At 38.2% G+C, this 15,170-nt stretch overlaps 1 protein-coding gene across 2 annotated transcripts; it reads left to right on the forward strand.

Annotated features, from left to right (window-relative positions):
• The first annotated feature begins 387 nt into the window (after positions 1–387).
• Positions 388–12,573, forward strand: scp2b (sterol carrier protein 2b). Of its 2 annotated transcripts, none has more exons than XM_067597925.1 (5): positions 388–535; positions 1,261–1,351; positions 4,943–5,072; positions 5,690–5,769; positions 11,466–12,573. In XM_067597925.1, exons 1-5 carry the CDS (start codon positions 513–515, stop codon positions 11,559–11,561), a joined length of 420 nt encoding a protein of 139 aa, XP_067454026.1. In that variant the 5' UTR covers positions 388–512; the 3' UTR covers positions 11,562–12,573. The 2 variants fall into 2 exon arrangements, with proteins under 2 accessions (XP_067454026.1, XP_067454027.1); XM_067597926.1 differs by having other exon boundaries at positions 6,555–11,549.
• The last annotated feature ends 2,597 nt before the right edge of the window (positions 12,574–15,170 follow it).

Consider the following 15,170-nt stretch of genomic DNA (forward strand, 5'->3'; position numbering starts at 1 on the left):
GTGCACAGTATTACCGCATATAATGTCACTGACAAAAGTTAAAGCAGGCTTTGACCTCACTGAGATGACTTACACAACTCAAGCAAGACTCTGCTGAATGATTTTCAGACCATACAGAGATGAATGATAGTCGATAGTTGCCTGAAAAGATAGAAAACAATACATTCAATAGCAGCATAGTTTGCAGAAGAGTTAGTAGTGATGTGGGCTACGTTGTAGTAGATGTGCTAAAACATGCAAACCGCTGGTCTGACTCCTATTTTTTTTTTTAAAAATAAACTGAGAACGTATGTTACTGTTGTAGAGCCTAAAGTGGACTATAATGTGGCAAGACTATCTTTTAACACATAAAGGCTACACTCGGGGCTATCTGACATCGACACGTCGAGTCTGAAGATCCGGGAGAGGAGGAAGAAACAAGGAAGTGCAGTTAGCAAAAGCAGGCAAGTACAGGCTACATCAGCGGCTTCGTTGAGCTTGAGGCTGTTTGTTCACCTAACGTTCTCGCAAAAATGCCTGAAGTACTGACATTAAGGTATGAATACTGAACTTTGTTTGTTTGCATTGTTTTTGGTTTGAATGTTGATTAATTCACCGAGGTCAGCCTTGTTGTCCCTGTTAACATGACACCAAGTTAGCTACAAAATGTCAAACTGCAACGTTAACGCTTGTTTAAGTCAGCTCATTCGTACATTTACCAGCTTACAAGCCTTTACAACGGGGTGTTACCCCCCGTTGATTAATTAGTACATAATTATATAGTTGGCCCCGTTTGTGTAAACCTGAAAAATGACCCCCCTCAACACCTGCAGCATGGAGTGTTTGCCACTGTGTTGCACAGCAGCAGCATCTCCTCAGCCAGCAGGCAGCAGTTTAAAGATATAAAGATAGTAGCAGCTGTATAAAGATAAAGATTGGCAGCTGTATACAGGTATAAAGATAGTGGCAGCTGGAAGAGGCTGTGTTGATGTTTAAGTACAAAGACTGCGAATTAAGCAGTGAAGGTGTTAGTTGATGGATCCTCATCCAGTTTGTGGAAGTGACAACTGATTTGATTTTGTGTGGTGTGTCACCTCAATGCTGGTGATTGCATGGTGCTATCCACCTGCTATACTATGAAATTGACTGAGAGTGAACACACACTGAGCACCTTTGCTGAGGCCAATATAAAAGAATTAGATTGTATCTCTGTGTGTTTTTATCTCTTTGTTATGATCGCTAACTTTCTCATTTCCTTGTCTTTTCCTTCACCATGTCCAGGATTCAAGCAGTTAACACCAATGCCAGTGATGGACTGGAGGGCTTCAAAGCACATGCTGTGTTCCAGGAAATCAACAAAAAGCTTCAGGAGGTGATAACATCTCTCACTATAGGAGACATTATTGTTAAAGGACAGGTTCACAATTTTTCAAGTCCTGTCTTAAAACAACAGTCAGGTGTCCATATGAACAGTGAAAGAGGTTTTCCTCGCTGTTATCATTCCTCCTGTTCATACTGGCTATTAAAAGATGTCCTTCAAATGTGCTTTCAATGTAAGTGATGGATGACAAAATCCACAGTGTGTCCACACAGTCATTTTGTACAAAAATGCAATTAAAAGTTGATGTGAAGCTTATATGAGGCTTCAGCAGTCTGAGTTAGTCATATCAAGTGGATATCTGCCACATTTACAGTCTTCTTAGCATCATATTCTCTCTTTGTGTTTCCTGTTGAGCTGCAGTGGAAGTACAGTAACAAAAAGAGGGACTTTAGCACCAAAAAGACTGTAATGTTGAAAGATATCTACTTGTTTTGACTCATTTGGACGACTGAAGCTTCAGATAAACTTTTTAATCCATTTTTGCACAGATGGAGGACTGTGGATTCTGTCCTCCATCACTTCCATTGTATGAACAGGAGAAATGTTTACAGCAAGAAAAACATGTTTCAGTGTTCATTTGTGCAGCTGACAATTGTTTTAAGACAGACTTGAAAAATTGTGAACCTGTCCTTAAATGCCACTTTAGTATTGTATTGTCACTTTTACTGGCATTTATTCTCTGGGAGTCTTCCTCCAGTGGCTCTTTTAAAAGGACACTTAGTTAGTTTTGGTTTTATTTTAGAAGTAGTACACATATGTTCTTTCATGGCTCTGTCATTCCATCCAGTCACAGGTATTTCTAGGTCTGCATCATACCACTTCATGTGGCCTTTAACCTCATGGTAGGACGTTTGGATCACTTCAACTGTCATTTTCATAGCATAAAAATAATTTCAAGTGTATGTTGACTCAATCAAACAAATGGTTTCCTCCAGAACTCAGTGTTTTTAAGCAGTTACCATTTTGTGGCCTCAATTGTACCCAGTTCATCGAGTTTGTAATACACAAATCCAGATTAACCCTTAGAACCCAACTGACACCAAAATTATGCAGATCAGCACAACTTGTTTCTCTAATGGTGGACAACTGTGGCTAAATATCATATTAGAAATCATATTAAAAAGTTGCCTCATATACGCTACCAGTCAAAAGTTTGGAGGCACCTACTCATTCAAATGTTTGTTAGTTTGTTAGTTTTACTATTTTCTACATTGTAGAACAATACTAAAGACATCCAAACTATGAAATAACACATATGGACTTATATAGTAAACAAAAAAAGTATTAAACAAACCAAAATATGTTTCATATTTTACATTCCTCAAAGTAGCCAGAAATCATCAGGTCATTAGGTGGGCCAAAAACACTGTTTTTGAAAAAAACTTTGCAATTCTTACTGTATTTGTGAAATCACTGGTATTTGGTTAATTAAGTAAAATTACACACACAACTGCATATAAACTAAAAAAAACATTACACCTGATTGAGGGCATGGTACCCTGTGCACGCTGAAGTTTAACCTAATGTTTAAACAACACTCAAGCACTAAAAAATCAATTGGCTTACAGCCTGTAATCACAACCTCACATAACAGCAGCAGCAACACCCACTCCTTTCAAGATTATATATAAATATATATATATATATATATATATATATATATATATATATATATATATATATATATATATATATATATATATATATATATATATATATATATATATATATCCTTTGGTCAAACGATCATCTTATTCATTGTAGATATGTGCCCATATGCACAATAAACTACAGCATTGACAGAGAATGTAAATAGCTTACCAGTGATGATTGCATTTCAGCAATGAAATTATTATAATTCCAAAACAGAATACTTTCACCACAAAAGGAAAGAAGGATAAAAACACTGTGACAAAATCCATGAAAATGTACTTTTTGTTGATCATTTCACACTATTAGTAATTTTTTGACAGTACTTAGTCATAGAATGTCCCATCAACATGGTTCTCCATTCATATACAGATACAGCATTTTGCCATGTGTTGAAAACCTTTGGATATAAAGGCAATTGGAATTGTATTTAAGTTTAGGAGTCAAATTTATCCTGAAAATAAGAATATATGGAATGGCCAGCTGAGACATGTTATGACGGTATATCTCTGCCACAATCCCTGAGCACAAATGAGATCCACGTGCTGCACATGCAACTCAAACAGCTGCACACCCATATTATTTTTGCGAGCGCTTTCATAGCACTGGCTTGCAGAATATCTCTGCTCGCACAGGCCATATTGTAGCCTGCGAGGAAAACCGTGCTTTGAGCTTGCACAGCATCAGAAGGAGTGCCTGACTGTTATCCCCGAGCTCACAACTACTATCATTGCTCTCCTGGGGCCTGTATTATGAAGCAAGTTCAACATACCCAGGATATCTTTTTATTAGCTGGCTTCACTGAATCTAACACTGGCTGTCCAGATAACCAGTAATACAAAGCTGGCTATTAACTAGCTCAGTCAACTCTGGGGTTCCAACCAGCTATGAACATGTTGATGTGAAAGAGGCGGGGTTGTTAATTACGAGTGACATCATCAAAACGATGAATGAAGTACTTCATGATGTGAGATGAAACATTGATACCAAGTATGAGTACGTGAAATATAAACAATAGTCTGTAATCATACAAGAGAATTAGATGTAGAAACAATAGAAATAATTTCCACATATTAAAAGTAAGCTAAGGATTAAAATACATGTAGGTATTATTATATATGACTGAAGTATAGAGAGAGTATTTTTTTGCTATTTAGTTGGATGATGAAGAAAAGATTCTGAATATGTCACATAAAAAACTGTTTCTGCTACTGAAGCAAAGAGAGGAATATTAGTGAATGACTGATGAGGTCTGTCTGACCCAAATGTTGCGTTTATAATCATGGGAGCCAATTAACAGTGTGGATTATTTTTCTAATAAAAGATAATATTTTGTTTTTATTTCCAGTTATCATCACACAGTTGTCTCATGTTATTCTGAGCTGCAGTGATGGAATCAGAGAATAAAACCTTCCACACTGTCAGCTTCACTCCGGGGATGAAATAAATTTAAACAATTAAAATGCAGCTATAATCATCATCATGTGTTCAGTGTCGTAAACAATCTCTCTGTTTGTTAGAGGCTCTGTTTTAAAACCAGAGTGGAAATAGAAAGTCTGGAACGATAAAATGTTTCCACTGAAGTATAAAAATATATTAAATAATATTGAATGTGTTTGTCTGAGCTCTGTTGATAGTAATATGATAAAATACTGGGACTTTTTTTTCTTTTTACTAAGATCCTGTAGTTGTTTTTATATTGTTAATTTTGGTAAAACTGGTTGAAGTTGTAATTCTTTGGCCTTGAAAGTTATAAAAGTAGTGTTAAAAAGTATAGGCTACAAATTTTCAGTATCTGCTTGAGTTTTCATTCTGAAATATGTCATACATGTAGTGAGTACGCTGTCAGCCTGTAAATAAAGGGAAAGAAACCTGCACAGGGTTGATTTTGAAGGGTTTAAAGTATGGAAACTCTCTGTGTACTTTGAACAGGAAGGGGAGCAGTTTGTGAAAAAGATCGGGGGGGTGTTTGCCTTCAAAGTGAAGGACGGCCCAAATGGACAGGAGGCAACTTGGGTGGTGGATGTGAAGAATGGCAAGGGCTGCGTTCACAATGACACAGGTGAGGAAACGCAAATATAGTGAAAATTAATATTTAACTATACGGTGACATGCAGGTTAAAGTTCAAGGCCTACACAGGCTGTTTTTCTGCCTTATCTTTCTGTGATTTTACATTACATAAAGGTCCAGTGTGTAGAATTTAGTGGCATCTATCAGAACTGACCTGGCAGAAATTGAATATAATATTCATAAGTATGGTTTAATTAGTGTATAATCCCATGAAACTAAGAATTGTTGTGTTTTTGGTACCTTAGAATGAGCCCTTTATACCTACATAGGGAGCAGGTCCTCTTCCAAGGAGGCTGCCATGTTGCACCACCATGTTTCTACAGCAGCTCAAAACGGACAAACCAAACACTGGCTCTAGAGAGGGCCTTTCACCTTTTTCACAAGTTTTGTGGCGACTCTAGGTTCTCCTACAGGGAGGAGGGCTATTCAGTTGTTTGCAATCTGCAACCTCACCGCTAAATCTTACACACTGGTCCTTTTAAACATTTTAAATTTTGTTGACATCTTCTCGATACAGTAAAACTGCCTGCAAGCCATTGAACAAATATCCCTAAGCTGTATGTCTGTATATTTGTGTTAAGCTTAGCTCCTGTTTCTCTGCCCCTTAGCTAAGAAAGCAGATTGCACCATCTGCATGTCAGATACAGACCTTTTGGCCTTGATGACAGGAAAGATGAACCCACAGACTGTGAGTATTCAGCCATGATGTGCCATGATTCTATTCACAGCTCATTTGCATTTATTACTGATGATGATTTTAAGATTTAAGATTTAGTTTATTGTCATTTTCTTGTGTATTTGCATACACACAAAAAAACAAAAAAAGAAATGCTGATCCTCCCAGCCCACAGCAGCAGAAAGGATTAAGATATGTGCAGATACTCTTACAGCTTGTGTTTGGTTGGTATGGGACTATTTAAATTATATGTGTCTTACTCCAATGTCTACTAGATGTGACTGTGATGTGTTCTGGCTCCTTCCACAGTTTTCAGAAGTTTGATCGAAAAATCGAGTGGGTACCTTCCACAGTGACAGTCATCTTAGTAGGAAATTCCCTCTTTGTGTTTCCCTGGTCACTGCTGTGGAAGATAACCACCTGATTTATCTCAAGTCAGACTGCTGAAACCTCATATAAGCTTCATCTTAACTTTAGAATGTATTATTTTACACTGAATGGGGACTATGGATTTTGTCCCCCATCTCTTACATTGAAATCATGTTCAGAAAGGATTGATGGACAGAACAATTACAGCGACCAAAAAATCATCTCAATCTTCATATGGGTTTTAAATGTTGTTTTAGGACAGAAAGGAAACAAATATATAGCAAAAGTCACTTTCTTGTTTGCAGAGAGAGTATAGAAGTTAAAGTGGACCTATTATGATTATTATGATGATTCACAGTTCAAAAAACTTGCTTATCTTATACTGGTCCTTTTAAGCAGCCCCTCAGTTCAGCCTCTGTCTCTAACAGGCAGTCTCAGCTCCTGTCTCTTTAAGGCCCACCTCCCAATGAGCCCACTCTGTTCTGATTGGCCAGCTTTCTGGAAGCCTGCCGTGCTAAGTTACTACTGATGAAAACCCAACATTTCCTGCTTTACTGCTTCATATTAAAACCTTTTAAATCACCATTTTCATTCTTTTTATTTAATCTTTATTTAGTCTGGCAGTCTCAGTCTCTCAAAAAACAGTTACAAGAATCATAAAAACATCATATAATAAAGCTTTAAAATCTCCAAGAGGAATGTTAGACTCAAGTTTGAGGGCAGTTTGCATTTAAAAGGTGCAAAGTACGTGAAACCAGTTCTGCCAACATTAGTGTGAACATGAGGGATATCTTTAGTTATGTAGTTACTGGATCGTGTGCTGTAGTTACTAGATTTAAACGAGAGAAGAGATATGAGGTAGTTTGGAAGCTTCAACAGTACAGCTTTATAGATGAATAACATGAGATGGTTATTTCTTCTCGACTGTGAAGAAATCCATCCAACCTTGTGATACAGAGAACAATGATGGGTATGAAATTTGTCATTTGGGATAAAGTGTAACACACAATGATACACAGGGTTTAACTGCTGAAGTGATGATGAGGCAGCATGACAATACAGAATATCTCCATAGTCAAGGACAGACATGAAGGTTGGCTGCACAATAGTTTTGCAGTTGGAGGAACACAGACATCCTTTGATTCTATACAGGAAGACTAGTTTGATTTTTATTACATTTCTGAGTCAAATGTTAAATATGAATCTTGAATGATAATCTGCTGTTAAGGTAAATTCCTAAGTATTTGTATGACCCAGAGTAATATGGGTGCCTTTTAAAGTTTTAATGGCAGGATAGTCAGACTAAATAACAGAAGACTTTTATTGTGAAGAATTTACAGGAAATGAAACGTGTTCCTCACTGAATTAGCAGAGCTTCATTAGTGGGGCTAAAAACCCTAAAAACTATTTGTTCAGCGGATCAGTTAGAAATAATGCAGGCAGGAATAATACAAGCAGAAACAGCCACAGTGATGATGATGTTTAATGACAGATGACCATCACATCTCCAAAAGGGAAACTATTTATTTTACTTTGCCGTGCTGTGCAATGGAAAAACACTCGCAGCGTGCCAGCTCGACATGAGTCATGGCTCGGCGTGAGTACCGCCAGAACAATGGAAAAATGCCATAATGGTAGCGTAGCGGAGCGATAAACAACGTGCGCAGTATGTGGAGCAGATGACCATATAAAGAAATCCGTCACGAGCCAAAAGTAGAAAAAACTGTTGGAAACCGAGCGTTCAGAGCAGTCTGAAACCTTGAAAGCTTCTTTTTCTCACAGGGATTAACTCTACGTACGTTTACCTCATTATTTGACACTTTGGCCACTTTAATATGAACAACCGACATTCTAACATTATATATATATGAATGAAAATAAGGAAAAGCATAATAGGTCCCCTTTAAAAAAGAAACAAAAGAGAAAAAAAAGGAGAGCAATGTGCTGGCGATGGTGGGGAGTGGTTTACTTGCTGCTAACAAGATAGGCAGCTGGTATCGTTTCTAAATGAAGTGCAAACATGCTGTTTATATGCTTGTGAAAAACAAGTTGAAACTGTACTGGAAAGGAAGCCGCTCAAGAAGAGACAGTCCACTTCTGAAACCCTTTCAGAGGACATTAGAACCATGATGAACACAACGCAGCTGGATCCAGTAGACATCTGGGGTTACACTTTATATCTGAGGCCTCATTTATGATATTTTGCATTGATTAATTAGTAAAAGGTTACATGCACAGTTGCATCCAAAAAAAAACAAGAAAAGAGCAGAAAAATCCTGATTTTAAGGAGACGGAAGAAAAACAATTATAGAAAGAGCTTTTTTATTATGAGATGATAATAATAATTGTATGTCTACTTGGTTGAAATAATAAAAAGAATATTATTTATTTTTATATATGGTCCTGAATGCTGTTCATATCTTGTAAGGTCATGACACCTTTACATTTTACAGATTTTTAAAAATGTTTTGTACTCACCATATGTGAAGACAAATTTCATCCTGGACTATAAAGTTGAGTTGGAAAAAAAATCTGTTGCACTGAAAATGACTTCATTATTTATTTTCCTGTGTAATATTTGTGTAGACACTTAAAAACAGTTTGGTTTAACTGTTAATAGTAACAGTATCCCTTACACCTTAAAAGCTTTAATGCATTGCATAATTGTAACATATTGCAATAGAAAGTCATTGTTTCCGACACTTACTGATATTTAGACAGAGTGACTTTAAAATATTTAGAGGTTTAAGTTTTTTATTGTGTACACAAGGCCTATGTCTGTACTAACATACCCACTGTTGTACTCTACTGTACGGTAATTCTGTTATATGGCATCAGTATAATAGTCCAGGCACTGACAGAATTATGTAGTTGCATATCCTCTTGGCATTTTTCTGCAGTTCATTCCATTTCACCTCAGCCTGTGTATCCTGTCCAAACAGATTTGCTTGCCAGTTGGATGTGGCACCAACAGGATATTTTGATAGTGCTTGTGTGAAACTAAGAGGAAAGTCTGTGCTGTGTCATTATTGGCTGATTGTTCCAATTTCCCGCCCTCAGACCAGAGGCCAGAAAGTTGTTGCTGTGTAGGGTGAAAGTATGATACAGATTTCCTGCATTCAGCCTACGAAAGAGACCTGAGAATTAAACAATGGAGATTTGTTTCATGCCTGACTAAGAAACACAAAATGTGGTTTGTGTGCAAAAAAGGGAAAAAAAGGCAAATGTGTCAGCCTCTTGCAGTCTAATTGTCAAAGCCAAATAATAAACATCGACAGAAAGGTTATACTGAGGGATTGACATTGACAGTTGTAAGTATTTGCTAACACTATTCTCTAACATGTCAGTAGAAACACCCGTGCCTAAAGCGCCTACACAGCACTCACACAGCTGTTTCCACTCACCGATTAAGCTCACGACTGTGTGGGTGTGCACTCACTGTCCTTGATTGACATCTCCCTCACTCTCCTGTTAGTTGTGCCTGTTAAGGTGGGTAAACTTACCTCACGATCATTCTTAGTTCAGAGAGTTTGGTGATATCACATAATATGTCATAATTCCCAGCATAGAGACCAGATGCTAATCAGCCAGGATGTGTGGATGTGTGGATGTTCAGGGCCTTCAGAAGATGAGATGATATATTTCTTATTTTCATCACATCCTATGAAAAGGGTCAATCAAACAAACAAGTATTGTCTCTCTTGGCCCAAAACTATTAAAACACATCAATGAGCCACACTGGTTGACGTGTTCTTTCATCATGAACACATACACTGAAGTTTATTTTGATTTAATATCACATATGCTATCCTGCTGCTGTAAATACTCTCTGATTGCGATTAAATTCTGTAGTCATTCAAGGTCCCGAGAAGACACAGCCTACTGACTTTGGTGATCCCCTAGCTTTTTCTCTAGCACCACCAGCAGGTTGGCTCTTTTGGCTTTTGCTGAAATAGCTTAACAACTGTTGTATTGTATGCAGAGGATGAACCCTTGTGACTTTTCACTTTCACTCGACAACTATTGGATGGAGTGACATCAAATTTGTTACAGACATTCAGGAGGAATTGTAATAACTTTGGTCATCCCCTGACTTTTCATATAGCACCTCATTCTCAGGACAAAATTTTACTTTGACCAGTACTTTGGTTCATGACCAAATACCTGCAAAACTAATCATATGCCCATGACTGCTAACATGCCTGTAGACTCTTAGTATTGTTTGACTGAGAGGAAAGTACTGAGAGATGGACTAACGTATTGTCAGTTTTTGTATTTTTATGGGATTTACTGTATTGACTAAGAAAGATCTAAAATAATACTACGTATTTCCTGCAAGATGAGTCCCATATACTCATGGCAAGGGTCAACATAAAAACTTTAATAGTAGTGATGGGCTGCACTCAAAAATGTCAATAAATAGACATCCACAGTTTGTTGAAAACATGATGATCATGAATTATGAAAGAGGAAGGTGTTGATTAGTCGCTGTGTTTTCACTGGGCCAAGAACACTGTTATTAGTGCAATTTTAATCATGAACTTATGATCTCAGTCCATTTGTTTTCACCGCTGCCATCTAAAGTTTGGAATTTCACATACAGAATTTTTCAGGGAGGCATGAATCAAATCATTTCATCTCACCTTTCAGCTCTCTCTTGTTTTCATGTTATTTGCAGAAATATTTTCCAACTCTGAATTAGTATGGGCAAAGAAGTGAATCATGAGGACCACCCTGGTCGTTTGTACTGGAAAAGTGATTTTATGAATCACCTCGTTTCCAACAGTCCATAGCCATTTACAATGATTACATGTACCCAGAGTCAGAAAAGTAGTCCACGCACTGCTGCAAGAACATGGTCAAGAGTCCCCCCACCACCACCCCCCACCCCCCAAAATCATTTGGAAATGTGGACCAGTAATTGGATGGTATTGATACAAGGGCAAACTTGATCATTTCATTTCTTTCTTCCGTTTCTGTGTCTTACAATCCCATGAAAAAGCTTTTATGTTCCTTCTGAGAACTGAGTCAATGTTCCAAGAACTTCTGATCCCTCAGAGTGGTCAAATTATTAAATTCTCATCTGATTTACCTTTTCAACCTCCTTTTTGCACTCCAGTCCACAAACATTAATTGCTCCAACTCTACCCACTCTGTGCCTGTGTGCCATGCAGTTTCATGACATTTTATAAGCTGTTGTTGCTGTTGCCCCACTTTCCCTGGGTTAATCTCTCACGGTAACTCTTAATAGCAGCATGTAGTCGTCCACAACACACACTCAGCCGCACTTCAGATTCACGACTGTCTGGATGACGTTTATCACTCTTTCTGATTCACAGGCGTTTTTCCAGGGTAAGCTGAAGATCACAGGGAACATGGGACTGGCCATGAAGCTTCAAAACCTGCAGCTGCAGCCAGGCAAAGCCAAGCTGTAGAGGAGACATTGGAGCTAGTTGTAACTACTACACCTCTGAACACTGAATAGTTTCTGTATCGCAGATTAAAACCACAACGAATTTAACAGCAAGTCTGATTTCAGATCAGTGTTAAAGGTCTGTTAAACCTTCTCTCACTGGACTGAACTACTTTTCCTGCTACTGACCGGCCGGGGGATTAGTCAGCAGCCCTGCCAAGCTAACTGGAGAAAAAGATAGATGGGTAGATAATTAATTCTCTAATAAAGGACCTCTCATGATAATACCCTGAGTACACTAGAGTAGAAACAGGTTCTCCCTACTTTGTGATACTAATTCAGTTTTAAGTCCATTTTTCTGTAATTTTCCAATACCAATGAACTAATTCTTTGACTGTGTTTTGGCTAGAAAAGTTTTGGATAGAGCAGATTGACGTCATTTCCACAATCATGGACACAATAGTCTAAGTGCCTCCTTGTCTCAGATTCGCAGTTTGCTCAAAGGTTTTTAGCCAACAACATAGACATGTTTTTCACTGTGGCTGCCTGCTGTTTTAAAGGACCAGTGTGTAAAATTTAATGGCATCTAGTGGTGAGGTTGCAGATTGCAACCAATTGAATACCCCTCCCCTCACAGTCTCCTTCCAAGCATGTAGGAGAACCTACAGTGGCAGCGAAAAATATGAAAGGCCCTCTCTAGAGCCAGCATTTTGTTTGTCCATTCTGGGCTACTGTAGAGACATGGCGGTACAACATCTGGGGCTCTGTGGAAGAGGACTCGCTCCCTATGTAGATATTAAGGGCTCATTCTAAGGTAACGAAAACACAACGATTCTTATTTTCAGGTGATTATATACTAATTAAAACATGCATATGAATATTATATTCCATTTTCTGCCAAGTTCATTCCACTAGATGCCACTAAATCTTACACACTGACCCTTAAACAGACAGGGTTGTAATGTTCTGCTGTGCTGTCATTATGGTATGAATCTCAAAAAAGATTTCTAATAAATAAATCGGTCCATTGCGTATCTTGACTCAGGTCTGTTTTTCTTCGCCAGTAATAGTACTCACACCCGATTATCTAGGAACTTTGTCTGAATGTCTGCCACTGACTCTATGTTTTTAATAATTTTGCTGACATAAACAAAAAGCCCAGAGCAATTTATCTGTGGAATGCTACATTAAACTAGACTTAACAACATGCTGGCGCTCTTACTTTTTTTTAAAGATTGAGGCCTCCTGACTTTTATGACCAAATGGTAATGGTGAGTTTATGGATAATGTTGAGCAAATGGAAATATTGGCTAGATGTCCTAACGTTAGCTTCAGTGTTTATTCAGTGTGAACAATGCTGTGTGCACATTCACATGATATACCCTCTCTTTGCCACATCTGTGGCTCCACAAGATATTAACTTTCTTGTCTGCCAAAATAACTCCTCCTGCACAGTTTAGGAGGCCTTGTTTGAGGTTTTCTGAGTCAGTTAGTGCGACCTTCCACAATAATTACCCACTGTTCAGGCGCGACAGTATTTGGATGTCACTGTCATGTTGGCTGGGCCTGTGTATGTTCCCCCTTTTTGGAGGACCCTTCCACTTTTCCAACACTGCAGCGACCTGGTTCCAGACTGCCACGCTGTAGTTTTTCCTTTGTAAATGGAAGAGCATGGCTAAAACAAATCTGTTAACTAGCTCTGACCCAGATTCCACTGCAGCTTTGGCTCAACCCTTGTAGCCTTCTGGTTCCCGCTCCGTAGTAACAGTCAGGTTATTTCAACGGCCAACAATGACTGCTTTTAGTGTGAGATTTCACAAGCGTAATATTTGATTTTTTTTTCCTCTGTTTTTTCGCAATGGGACATTCAAATTTTAATTAGAAATAAGAGACCTTTATTTAAAATGTGGTTAATAGAGCAGTATAATGTCAAAATGTTCTAATCCTCATGTGAATAACAAACCAACGTAAAAAAAAAAAAAAAAAAGATGATAAAAGAAAGAAATACATTTTAGAATTACAGATGTTTTTTCGTGACCACCACGAAAATGGGCACTCAACAGATTTAACACATGATGTTCAGTTTACTCATATATGGGAACGACGCTACTCAGCGTGTCAAAACAGTTTCATAATGTCTTCTGTGGCTCTGGACGAAGATGTCTTAAGAACTATTTAGAACAAAAAAAGTTACAAGCTTGGGCATTAACAGGAAAGAGGTGTTTAAGAAACGACAGTATTACGTTGTATGGGACGTGTAGGATCCAGCGTTGTCCGAGCTTGACCCATACTAAAAGCCTAAAAACCAGGATGTCTCAGTCACATCTGTGTCAATTTTCTCTTTTTAATGTTTTCCTCGCATGTCATTTTGTGAAATAAATCAGCAATAAATCAGTGGAGTGCCCCTTTCAGACCACTAAGATGTAAAGTAGGCTTTAATGTGCGGTGATACTCTTGCATTAAGGCCTTTAATGATCTTCCATGATGTCTCTGCTTGCTCTGTGTCACTATAACCCTGACCCAAATAACATGTTTGTCTGCTTTCTATGAGTTATGTAACACAGTAGTGATTCAGCTTGTATGCAGGTCATTGCCATCCTGGGAAATAATTACCTGCTGATGAGCTGTGTTGTATGTTTCCAGAAATGTGAGGGCTTGTTTGGAACAAGCAGCGGAGTAGCAATAAAAAAATCTTCGAAAAAAATGCAATAAAACAGGAAAAAACACCTCTCGGATTACAATATATCCGACAACACAATGTAAATGCTACATAATTTAATAAATGTCACACTTTGGGGATTTACCAAGGTTCGTTTAAGCTTGGTGACTAAGAGAGCAGCAGCTGAGAAGCTTTATTAGACACTTTTCACATTGCAAACAAACTCTGGGTGGGTCGAAGCTTTGTTTCTTGGTCTGCTCTTACATGAAACAATGAGGCAGCTGCCCTTTAAAGCGCTGCGCTCAGTGGAAAATATTTTCTTAAAGTTAAAGATGAAAAGGATTAGTTTATAAAAATGCAGGCAGGGTTTCAGCTGTGTGCAAAGACAGCAGGCAATATCCCAGCTGTGAGTGATAGAAAGTGAAAACAAAACATTATCATGCTGGGGCCGTTTGACTGTTGGTGTCCATGCTTCAACACAGCAGAGGCAGCAGTGTAAGTTTGGATTCAATTTTCTCCAAAAAGAAAAGATAGAAAAATATAGAGATCAGAGGTCACAAGATTATATAGTGATCTTTATAATAGCACTCATGATCCCTGCTGTGCTGTGCAGCGTCCTGGAGAATGACTTTAAATCTATGAGCGTGCAGCCTGTTCAAAACAGTTGTAAAATGAATCTGTTGGAGTGGCTAATGCTTCGAGAAAGTGCTCTGAAGACATTCCCCTGAAATGATGGAAACGTATTAAAAACATGTAGCAGTGACCAAAGCCCCTCTGAGGGGAAAACAGCCTGCCAAAAAATATGAAGAGTAAGAACAAGAGCATGGACAAGAGTGTGTTTTCTCCCATTTCAGGGGAGGATTCAAGGCTACAAACTGAGGTCTCTCTCTCTGTGTGTGTGTGTCTCTCTCTCAGCTTGAAAGCAGCAGCTCAGCAGGCATGTGATCAGTAAGTGAGACTCCCAAACCCCCA

The sequence above is a fragment of the Thunnus thynnus genome, chromosome 8 (genome assembly GCF_963924715.1).
Source record: "Thunnus thynnus chromosome 8, fThuThy2.1, whole genome shotgun sequence".
Classification (NCBI taxonomy): domain Eukaryota; kingdom Metazoa; phylum Chordata; class Actinopteri; order Scombriformes; family Scombridae; genus Thunnus; species Thunnus thynnus.

Excerpts from the sequence above, each read along its gene's own strand:
- scp2b (XM_067597925.1), top strand. The coding sequence starts at position 513 with ATGCCTGAAGTACTGACATTAAG. Across the intron at positions 5,073-5,689 it reads CTGCGTTCACAATGACACAG|CTAAGAAAGCAGATTGCACC; the intron begins GTGAGGAAACGC and ends TCTGCCCCTTAG. Across the intron at positions 5,770-11,465 it reads GAAAGATGAACCCACAGACT|GCGTTTTTCCAGGGTAAGCT; the intron begins GTGAGTATTCAG and ends TCTGATTCACAG.